The sequence below is a fragment of the Monopterus albus genome, unplaced genomic scaffold, assembly GCF_001952655.1.
Source record: "Monopterus albus unplaced genomic scaffold, M_albus_1.0 scaffold113.1, whole genome shotgun sequence".
Taxonomy (NCBI): domain Eukaryota; kingdom Metazoa; phylum Chordata; class Actinopteri; order Synbranchiformes; family Synbranchidae; genus Monopterus; species Monopterus albus.
This window is the reverse complement of record NW_018127993.1, coordinates 911,883-923,980: the sequence shown is the minus strand read 5'-3', so window position 1 is coordinate 923,980 and position 12,098 is coordinate 911,883. Positions and strand designations below refer to the sequence as shown.

Below are 12,098 nucleotides of genomic sequence, written 5' to 3'. Positions count from 1 at the left end.
TGTTAGCTAATATGACTTAAAGCTGAGGCTTCTGACCTCTAGTAGCATGATTGAGTAATGTTTTTATGAGTGGGACCTTCATGTGTGTTTCATGTTATTCCAATGTTGGTAACATACAGAGAAGAGCAGAAAAGCACGAACAAAGGCAAAGAAAAGGAAAACTAGTAGCAAGCAGACATGGCTGTAAACATTGCACAGTTTAAACACTGGCAGTGGTTGTTGAGAAAGGAAAGTCATTTGGCATGTTTGTTATGGTGAGAAACACCAATGCAAACATGACTTTAGTTTGTTTACCAAAAAAAAAAAACCACACAACACACCTGAGGAGGTTTAAGTTTACCAAGTTATTAGTGCGATTACATGACAGAAGCTGCTGTAGTACAATGTGAGGACCTACTTTGGAGCTGGAAGTGGTTCTGTAGCTGCTTCAGAGAACACATCATCTTTAGCCTGCTCGAGGCTGGCCTTGTACTCCTCCAGATACTCTGCTGGAACGTATGTGATGCTGAACAAACACACACACACATAAGCACACACATGCACACATATAAGTCAAACATTTCTTAAACCAAACAGTTTGACTTCCCCCATTTTTAGATACTCCCTTACCCACTTTAATTGTAATTATACCGCTGCCTGTTCACTGATCTCACAGGGTAATTTGCCAAAAACAGAGAACTGCCATTCGGGTACAACATGGCATGAAAGCATTAAAACTGCCACCTTCTAATTAAACAAAATAGCTCCTTTTATATCTGTTCATTTACATTCAGATGCTTGTTTTCCCCACTCCATCAGATTTAACTCCATGCACTGCAGTAACAGTGAACTCAGTCTGATTCTCAGCAAATCCCTTCTCCCCGTCAGCAGCACAAGGAGAGATGTCAGTGTAGGCTCTTGACATCTGACTGCTCAAAACAGATGTTTACCTTCATAAATGTCTGAGCAAATCAAGTTCTCTATCAACTATTGTGTGATGAACATGGAACGATGTGAAGGGCGTACATCATTAATTCATGAGCGGGTTACTAATTCATGCTAAGAAATGACCCAGAAGCTAGCTGATAAATCTGACACCCACTTAAAGTCCCATCTCCAAACAATTCAGAGTGAGGTTGATTCTGAAGGGCACATTTACACATTTGAGTGAAGCTGACAGATCTTCAACAGATGGGTTATGGGTTAATCTGGTTTTTTAAACATGACAGCATGCAGATAGAAAGGAAAATGAATCCCAGTGAAATAATGAAATGGTTGAGTCAGTTCATTAAGGACATCACAACATGCAGTGAGAGATGTGGCACAGCTTAAATACCAGTGATTAATATAAAACAGTGACTTAAAGAACTGAATTATAAACAGTCCTAATCAGGTCACAGACTGAAAAGAAAAGAAAAGAAATTAAGTAGGTGATGCAGTCAATCAAGACTTATCCAGATATTCTGATTATGTGTATAAAGTTGTGCATTGACACTATTTTATCTTTGGTTGCTATAAAAATGTCATGTAATATCTGAACAACATTAAAAGCAGAACCTTTCCCAACTTGATCCCAAAACATTTGTTGTAATTCTCTGTCTGGATAAAACCGCTTCACAGACTGCAGAGAAAGCCAGAAGCAAATGGAGAGAAGGAGAAGAAGGAAACCAAGATGGTAGCTTCTTGCTAAAACACCACCAGCACAGAAGTTAGTCATACTCACACATAAAATGGGCACAGATCGTCCTCGGGTGCACAAGCAGATCTAGAATGTGAAGAGTTGGCTTTTATGCACTGACGTTAACAAACTGCCAACTTTAGTTCAGCAAGCAGAACTTGTAAGATACTACATCCAATTTAGTTGTAAGGTAAACAAAGGGTGGGAGGAACACTATCTCCTGTAATGCAACACAGGACTTGTGTAGAAATAATGCAGTCCAGAAAATTAAACTAATGTGCATTTGCTTGTTGTGCTTTTCTCTGACACCAATACTAAATATTAAAGGCATAAAACAAATATTAAATACATGTAGCCCAGCTTGGACTTTGAGGGAGACACATGCCAAATGCTAGACAGCTCTGCTACTTTCTGTGGTTATACTACAGAAGTACCAAAGATCTCAGCACCGCCAGTTCTTCAAGACCTTGGTATTGACAGGAGAGAGTCTGTCAAAATAGAAACTGATATTGTTTCTAGAAAATGTGGCTACCAGCTGCAGAGTGCTCAAGAAGGAATTACAAAATTACCACTGATTGAAGCAGTAATGAATTAAAATCAGACCAGCAGAGGGGATAATCAAACTAATGTCCAAAGTCAAACTGACTGACTGGTCGTAGGTCAAATAGCTCCCGATATGAACAAGACTTGATTAAGATTGTTGTGTATTTAGGAAAAGTAACACTGCCTCTCCCAACACATTGTAGAGTCTCAGGAATGTGGGTTAATGTGTTTACAGCTGCTGTCTATGAACAGTTAGTCTCTTACCCCAGGTCTGGTCCAATGAGAGAGTGTCGTCGCAGCAGGGAGCGCGCCTGGGCGTTGGTCAGGTTGGCAGTGGGCTCTCCGTTAATGGCCAGGATGAGATCACCGACACCAAGACGTCCGTCACGGCTAATGGACCCGCCGTGGATTATACTGCGGATCATCATCCCCAAACCATCGGTCACAGCGCTCACTGTCATGCCTTTGAGGTAGATCATAAATAACTGTTATGCACCACCCTTGGATTTAGTTAAATAACAGGTACAAACCCTTGTAACAGATAACAAATGTACAGAGAAACAGTGAGGGTGAAGCCTTCAAAACTTCAAACTCCTTATGTAACAGCACAGTGGTGGGAGTTAATTAGCAAAGATCATAATCATAGCTTCTTCTGTGAGGGTGCATTTGGATCTTTTTAGAAAAGAGCTACACAAAACCCAAAAGTGTTACGCAGAAGATTTCAATCGACCAACAAAAAAGGTACTAAAAAGCTAAATAAGATAAGTGTTTTCAGTGAGGGACTAAGGATTAAACACTGCCTTCATAACACCTATTTCTTTTAGAAGCCAAAACTGAGTATTCTCTGAGCCAGTAACAACCCAGTGGGGAGGTTTTGAAATGCAAATACCATGTACAGAAAAGGTATTAGCCTTTCAGACTGGAAAGCAGCCAAAAAAAAGAATTCTGTCATTTTAGTTCAGATGTGGCATTCGTAAAACATGACACAAAAAGAAAGGCCAAATACTCCTTTCACTCCCACAACCTCATTTACACTTCTGTGAATAAAGGAGAGAAAATAAGTGTAAAAACATGTGAAGTAATTAACACAAACCGAGGCTGGAGTTGCCCTTAACAACTGTGATAGTCCTTTCAAAACTGCTCCCTGAGGTCAGCGCTTCCTCGTCACTGTCTTCTGCCAATTCTTTCACACCGGCCTCCTCGTCCTTGTGGGTGACAATTTCAACACCATTAGTCATTAAAGTAAAGGAAAATATTAGTCCGGTTCCCAAACAAAGCAGGGCTCTCCAGAGAAAATGTAGGTGGAGTGGATTGGCTGTGGAAATTAATTTAAAGCAAACAAGCTTAGAACTTTGTTTATCCACTGTTTGACAACAGCCTCGTGTCTCACATCCGAGAGGTTAATGTTACCCTACAAAAATCCACCAAAAAGGATGATTTCTTTTGGAAATGTTATAAATTTCCCTGAACGATCTGTGATGTCCACAACATGCCAATCACTAATACTTCATCAATTCATTGCTGACTTGATGCACGTTGAATCCTACAAATGTATGGTTTGTAAATAGAAAACGTTACCTTCATCAAAACCTTGATATCATCAATATCTCCAGAAGAGATGGGTGGCTCCTTGTGGTAGTGAAGGGACTCCACAGGTTCCTCCTCTACATTAGATCTGGTCACGATTTCAGCAAACGGGCTGTATGAGTTTGAGCACTCCACTGGTTCCGTCTTGGTCATGTGCTGTGCCAGGCACTGATCAGAACTACTCAGTATGGCATTAAAAGCTGAGGTGTTATCTTTCAAACTTGGAGGAGTGAAAGATGCCGGTTCCTCCGAGGGGAACGCTTGAATGTCGTCTCCGAAGCCGGACGGCGTTTCAAAGCAGGGATCCTCATTCAGCAAGTCCAGGTGAGCTGTCAGCTGGGGTACAACAAAGAACAGCAGCTGAGTGAACATTCCACTCTATTATTCAGACAATTGCCCAACAGGGGGAATTCATCTCGCTCAGTCGCCACCCTGCCCTCCTTGTAATGAGCCATAGAAAAGGCGTCCGTGGCCAATAGAGAACAGCAGAAATTACTGGTGTTTAGAGCAAAATGCACCAAATGCAGTTTTATTATAACAGCATTGACTTTATTACAATCAGACTAGCTACTCATGACTCTCATAAAATATTACCCTTTAGGGACCAGAACATAAGTAATCATAAACATTTTAAATATGAAAATATGTAAATGCAAGTGGATCTTAAGAAAAAGCAGAAATGAGAAGTAGAGTAAAACAAGCAAGTGTGAAGTGGAGGTTTCATTTTAAGAAGATGGTGCTGTGAGACGATAAAATATAGTACGGGAAGTACAGGGGGAATGGATTTATGTGTTTAGGTTTATTAGATGGCAACTTTGAACAGTTGTTAAAGCGACACAATCTCAAGAGAGTGTTCACAGACCAACTTAATCCACCGGAAATGTGCACTTCCATGTATGCGAGTGGACAAAGCAGTGTCCTGCCAAATCACATCACATCACATTCTGATGCAGCAAAAACTGAACCAGATTCAACATCCCGTTCATTTTGTCAGTGTGAACACAGCCTAAGTATTCTCTCACACAAAGGACAAGGCTATTATATAGGTCCTTCCTGAATAACCAGGAAGGACCTATTGTATATAATAGTTATAAAAGACATTTATAATTATTATTATTTAAACCAAACAAAGTTAGGATTCACTGTATAATAGTATAGTGTACAAATACACGTATACACAACAGCACTATGTGTAATAAGTTGTTTTTATGGAATGTAGAGATTATCAGGGAGGGGGTGATACAAACAGAAGTTTTTGTTTGTTTATGTTATTTAATATTTTTACAAAAAAGCAGAATAAGTCGGCTACTTCAAATACAACACTGGAATCTCTATAAATTATTTACAAATGACTAAATCATTAGTATGAAAACAAACATCAGCTGTTTACCGTCACACTGAGTGTAACCAATAAAGCTTTAAACGCCATGAGAACTACTGATTCTTTTTTTTATTACTATGAAAATTAATTCATAGAAATAATTTGTCTGCAACAAAACTAGAGTGCCTCAAAAAGGTTCCTCATATATTGTTTGATTTTGTCTAAACAGTACAACCAATTAAAGGAGCCTCTTAAGAGCTACATACCAGAAATTCAAGTAGCATGACTGTAATCTAACAACGCAGGCATCCGTGAGAAAAAGGGCTGTCACTGCTTCACTGACGGTGACTGGGAGGCTGACTGTGTGGGTTCGCTGTGCTTATTTGATCTTGAGCACCCAGGTGACTTTATATTGTTGTTCCATGAACAGGTATTGACCAAAAAGAAACAAAATGTATACAGCTCAAAAAATATCACCTGGGATACTGTCAGCAAAGCTGGTCCACCGGTTACTGTCACTGAAGTGGATCTGAGATTTATCAACAGACTTGTTGCCTCTCTCTAGAGCTTTAGGGGGTACACTGTTCATCATCACAAGACAACTGAGTTGTCTGACCTCATACTCACATTTGAAATCAGTTCTGTGAAACCCTGCAGAGCTATAAATTGTCAAACATTGTCCTGACACATGTCAGTCCCTCTAGGCTATCCTATTATATTATAAATGTATTAGAAAAACCCTACAAATAAGGTCAGTTCTGACCTTTAGGAAAACTAGATGCACCTAAGGAAAACACTTTGTGTGGCCCTTGATCTTCCCTGTTTATTGTTACTTATAATTTAATATCCATCAGGGGAGTTGCCGTTCTTGGGCACCCAGGGCCCCAGAAGAAGCTGCAGCTACAGTTCTCTCATAACAACTAAGCCAGTGATGTTGTTACTGCCTTAATGAACAAAGGAAAAAAACATTTCCTGTGACATTTAGGTTCACAATAGCAACAAAAAGACTAATAATGACTACATGTTTTATAGTTCACTTTGACAAAGGAATTTAATTTGAAGCAGTGCTTCTGATTTCAGTAACTGATAAGATGTTGGCTTACCTTGGGTGCAGATGAGTGAAGGTAATCCAGGTCTGCACTACAGCTGCTACCATGAAGTGCTATCATGGATGCCTGGAAGGTGTCGTCCTCTGTCCCAGAGTAAGTGTGTTCTAGCACCTTTTCATCAGACAGTTCTGCTTCACTGGTGTCAATCTGTGATAGTGGATTGGAAAGCACCTTTAGTTAAACAAACTCTCCAGTCACAGAAATCATCATGCTAGCCACTGACTCTAATGTCACTAATGCTAAACTTGACTACATACACACTGCTGCTAATACAACATGAATGAGAGGAGACAGAATGCTGCTCATGTAATCTAAGTGTTACATGATTACAGACAAACAAACTGATCATTCCTGGTATAAAAAAAAGTAGAGCAAACAAAAATCACATGTAAAGAACAATTTGCTTTTCATATTTTCAGAATGTTCTGATTGATTGTTCAGTATTTCCCCCCCAAAAGCTAACTAACCAATGCAGGCTCTGCTCGGTAAATGATGCCCTCAGTCAGTCGCTCTTCCTCTCCTTCTTCAACCAAAATACTGTTGAAGTCAAATGAATGGATGGTGGATGATGATGATGTAATTTCCTGCTCACCATATGGGTGTGAATATCCACATATTCCCTAGGAAAGTGGAGAAATTCTTTCAGTGTCTCCAGTTTTATTTAATCAGATTAAATTTTTGTGACCAGACCAAGTACAATTAAGTTAGTATGGAATGAAAAAATGTGAGGAATGATTGAGTTTTATACACTAACTTAAAGAATGATGCTGGTCTAACATTGCAGGCATTGCAACTTCAAAATGTCTTTGAATGAATTCTTAACAGAAAAGCTCTTGAACATTTCACATGTATTTTTTAGTAAGCAGTCTTGCTATTGACTGTGTGTAGCAGGCAGCCCAGACAGACCTTGTATAGGAAAAGCAAGAAGGGATATTGGAGGATTGCACTTTTTCAGACTCAATTTTGAGAGGCAACACAACAAAATACCCCTCCAAAGTACATTCCACATCCTGCAGGGGAGTTGGATAACTCCATAGAGGTTTCTTACAGCTTTGTAATCCTACTAACCTTGGCAGCCCAAAGGTCTCACTGTGTAATCCAATGGCAAATTCAGTACACGAAAATGCATCTTTAAACTTGAAAGAATGAGACCAGTTTTGCAGGGAATAGAAAAGTGCCTCCAGCAATGGACATGCGCTGGATGGACCTAATATTTTGACAGGAGCCACAGTGAACAAGAAGGTCTGTGCTATTGTGAAATTCGATAACATACTAATATAAAACAAAGGGCACAGAGCGTTTTAGGCTGGCCGTGTCCTCTCAAACAACAGTAGGCAGAATGCTAAATCTAGTCTACCTCCTCTGCATGAAAAATTCAAGCCTTCGTAAGCTGAGTCCTTGTGAATGGATTGAATTCACATGATATAAAGACAGGCTGACGCCACCTGAAATACACGCCTGACAATCACTGACAAGCCAAACAAGTTTGGCAAAAAAAAAAAAAAATTGCAAAAGAAAGTCTTATTAACCCCAACAGATGTGCATGCACATTTATCTTTACATGCAAGTCATATTCTACTGTCAATATTATTATATTATTATAAGGCAGGTTAAAAACAAAGACAAACAAAGAATACTAATGCGTACAGGCAGTGGTTTGGCGACCCCTATCTGGACCTTCCCGGGCTTAGCCCCCTTCAGGGTCTGGACAGCATCCTCAAGGCTGGCGTTCTCTAGGTTGATGGTGTTAACATACATGAGTCGGTCTCCTGGCAACAGTCTGCCATCCTGCTCAGCCACACCATTAGGAACCAGAGAGCGAATCACGATCACCGTCTTAGTGGGGTCCAGTGGGTCCTGCGGTGGAGGCAGGCCAATAACGTTCAGTGAGGAGAGGTCAACTATCAGAGGCTTTTATGGAAATAATAGGGAAGTCTGAATATTTGGTCAGTTTTGTATGCTGTTTGTTCTTGTGGAAATATTTTATTTATGTTAGAAGAAGAAATGTCAAGGCTTGAAAACAGCAAAACATGAACAACCTTATACCCGTAAGATTACGATATAAACAATACAGCAACATCTATTAAAGTTAACACTACAAAAGTACCTTTGTGGGGGGAAAAAGCTATAAAACCTCTTCTATCACCACATTACCTTCTGTACAGTGTTTCACTCCATAATTCCCTAAAAGAATTCCCACCTGGTAGTCCAAAATGCTGAATCCCAATCCCCCTTCTCCTTTTTCGAGCTCGATGTTCTGGATCTCCAATTCCCACATAGCCAAAGGAGATCCTATCACCTCCTCTGTCACATTCTCCTGCATCGTTGTAGTTGTGCTCACCTCTGAGTCTTCGGTAACCAATATACTGCTCAGGTCTGTTTGTTTCTGCAGAGGAAAAGCCCAAAATCTCTATGTAACAGGATGCCTCGCTTGCTTTTACTCCCAACCCATAGGCTGCCACCCTCTAGTTGCATTTCTGGCTCAGGTTTCTGGCAGTAGCTAAAAGGAAATTGTCTTTGGGATGCTAGGGCCACAGTACATTATCGCAGATAAAGCTGAAGAGATGACAACTACTTCCCCAAAGGTAAATTGCTTGATGTCTCATATCACTAGCAAATGTTGTTCGCTGCTGCTGGTGAGGTATTACTAGAATTGGCCTTAATAAACCTTCAGCCTCACTCTGCTTATCACCAAGTCTTAATCCATCATGGCTGGCTATGTGGAAAGCAAGTGGAGCGATTGACAGCCTAGACTAAGCTAATAATGGTTTCTGTGTTATAAATATAGAGGAGGACTTGAAGAGTGTTGCTCTCCAATCATACTCTTTTCTTTGTATGTAGGGCCAGGGAAAAACTGTTCATGATACATTAATGCATGTCAAGGAGATGCAGGGAGTTTCCAACTCTACCTACAGTATATACATCATCTGCTGCAATGCTCAGTAAGTAATATACAGTAGCCTGCATGTATTAGCCTTGAAAACATTAATTCCCTTTCTGTAGGGGTTCCCTCTCAGAAATAACAAGCAAACATATTAAATTCATGCTGTTTATTTATGAAACAAATAAAAAATATCTATAGTTAAATGCTATAATAAGCAATGAAGCTACAGTACCTTTAATTTGGGTGTTGAGGTCAAAGTCTTTGATTCTGGTTGGACAGAATCTGCGTCAGACTGCAGGTGAGGAGCAGGTCTGCAGCATGTCATATATACACAGAGTGGAAGCTCCTTCAAGATTCTGATGACTTCTTTGTGGGTCTCACCAATCAGGGATATTCCACTGACCTATAATACAAAAAAAATTAACCTTAGGATAAAACAAAAAGAAGTGCAGAGTTGTTTTCTGGCCTCTTGGGGGCAGTAGAACTAGTGGTAACATCAGTACCTTCACACTTTCAAAGAATGAATTGTGTTAAAGAACTGTTGCTTATTTACAGATGCAACAAATTCACGAGTTCACTGTCTCTGCTCTGGGTTAAAATGAGAGTGAGCCAGAACAGCTAAACTGCAGGCCATGAATCTGAAACAAAGTGCTGAAAAAAAAGCTGAGAAGAACTACAGAGTCAGGTGTTAATCTCATTTAGGTGACCGTGCACCTCGAGCAGTTCATCTCCACTGAACAGTTTGCCACAGCAGCCAACAGGTCCCTCAGGTAGAACAGAGCGGATGTAATGATGCCCATTGTTGGCTTCTAGACTGATGCCCAGGCCGCTGCTCTCACTGAACTTCTCCACCTGAGCCACCTGTCATGACAAGAATATCGCACCTCAGTCAGTGTAAAAAGTTTTGTCTGTTTTATGGGATTATTATTTCTACTATAAACAAGTTGATCACTCTGACCTTGTTGTTTGACTCAGGTCATTCCCACTTGGACCTCTTTACCATTCTAAAGCACTTGTTCATGAATAAAGTTCTAGTAAATCTAACTTGATGGGCAAAAGGAAAACTGCATCTGAAACTTACTACAATTTCATTACTTGGACCCAGAATCTCCTGCCACTTCTTCATTAGTCTTTCTTCTTCAAAGGGGGATAACGCTATCCCTTGGAAAATACAATACAAAGGACTTGTATTAATACACCAAACAACATAACATGAAGGCAACTTTGTGATAAACCATTCACAGCCAGAAATGCAACATGAATTTTTGCTAAATACTTACAGTATATTGCGACTGGGATAAGACACGCAAACAAAGAGAAAACCTTTTTATCAACACCTAATAAAAATTTTACAGCTACTGCACTGTCTGTAAAACTACTAACAGCATCCATCTCAGTGTGGCCTCACACTGTGTACTGCTACTCTGTCAAGTCCTGACAGCAATAACCCTTATCTGTCAGATGTGTGCCCAGTATCCTTGCTAGTGTACTTAAAGACGAATCCCAGCCTCCTACCGTGTTTGTCTTCTGTTAGCTGATCTGTGGCTGGGTTGACATCAGATCCTTCACTCTTTGTCTGGAGCGGCTTTTCATCTGTAGTGACTGCGAAGACACAATGAACAGTGAGACGGGAAGCACCACAAAGCCTTGACAGTATAGGCACACAGCCACTGGAAACAGCTCACACACATACTATAAAATCCCCCAAAAAATTTACTTCACTGCTGAATTTATTTGGAATAGTAACCATCTGTTTATTTAATACTCTCTTTCATAATCACTTGCGTATTGGTCCAGAAAGAATATACATGATTTTGCTGTTACCCATAATGACAGGCCCTAAACATTCCAAGACCCTAAATATATGTTTAATGATCCTCATAGGTTTTTACAACTTCATGCCCTGGTTTATGTCTCAGGAGTTCCGCTGGGTACCAAACTGGTCGCCCATGAAATTACTACCTTTGTGCCCAGGCACTTCACATCAGCATATTTTAAGTGCCAACAATAAACTAATACTAGCTAGTCTGATACAGCATGTGAAAATACAGACTTGACAGCAGTTTAAGTGATAAATCTCTTTTCATATCCCAACCATTAAACGACCCATTACAACTTGTACACCAAACTTATGATCCCCTTTAAGTTAGCTAAAATATGATCCAGTTACTCACTATACTGTTCTGTTTTTTTCACCAGAGGTTTACTCACATCTAATGATAACAGATGTCCTGTTGTAGTACTTTAATATAAGTCTCTTCCCTTTTGGTATGTTACACTCACAAGTACAAACTCCTATAATTCCTATTTCATGACAGGTTTCACAGCAAGAAGAGTAATACCAGCCTCCTCAGTCTCTGCCTGTTGGCTACTAGTTTTTCTGAAGATTTCTGAGCTACCCTTGGTGCCAAATCAAATCACTTTCAAGCTCCACTTGCGCAAGTTGCTTTTCTTGCTTTGGTAATAGCCTGGAGGTCATGTCAGGCCCACTGGAGAGGAGAATCATTCTGTGTACTTTCTGTCTATCTTCTTTTGATGTCAGTATTATAAAAATGCAAAAGGTTGTTTAAAAAAACATGACATACATCGTGGTTACCAGCTCATACATGCAGACCTCAGCTGTAACTCAACTGTCAGTTTCTTAGTTGTACACTGTCAGATGTTGGGAATCCCATGTGGATTTATTACTAATTCTAGTTCAGGGTCTAAACAACGTGATGGAAACATTTTGGTTATTTATTTTGAGGGTCAGTCTGGGCAGAACATTCCTCTGCCAATGCAATGTATTAATGAAAGAGGACGGTAGCTCTTGATATAATTTGGTTTCTCTGTCTGACAAAATAAATTTGCCCTCTTGGCCTTTGACAGTACTAATTAATAACGAGTCCATTTCCCTCTCTTGTTAGGGGAAGATGTCCAGTAATGTGTGCAAACAGATTCTATTCCTATTACTAGAAAGAAACCCCCCCCCCCCCCCCCCACCACAACTATACATAT

At 40.0% G+C, this 12,098-nt stretch overlaps 1 protein-coding gene across 1 annotated transcript in view; it reads right to left on the bottom strand.

The window, feature by feature from the left end:
* Window positions 1-12,098, bottom strand: part of mpdz (multiple PDZ domain crumbs cell polarity complex component) — a 42,374-nt gene that overhangs the window by 17,783 nt on the left and 12,493 nt on the right. The window contains 13 exon segments of the mRNA XM_020611420.1: window positions 398-505; window positions 1,703-1,744; window positions 2,465-2,663; window positions 3,294-3,405; window positions 3,779-4,123; window positions 6,212-6,364; window positions 6,685-6,837; window positions 7,865-8,074; window positions 8,418-8,603; window positions 9,334-9,504; window positions 9,816-9,962; window positions 10,183-10,262; window positions 10,617-10,703. Coding sequence (XP_020467076.1) covers window positions 398-505; window positions 1,703-1,744; window positions 2,465-2,663; window positions 3,294-3,405; window positions 3,779-4,123; window positions 6,212-6,364; window positions 6,685-6,837; window positions 7,865-8,074; window positions 8,418-8,603; window positions 9,334-9,504; window positions 9,816-9,962; window positions 10,183-10,262; window positions 10,617-10,703 — 1,993 coding nt within the window.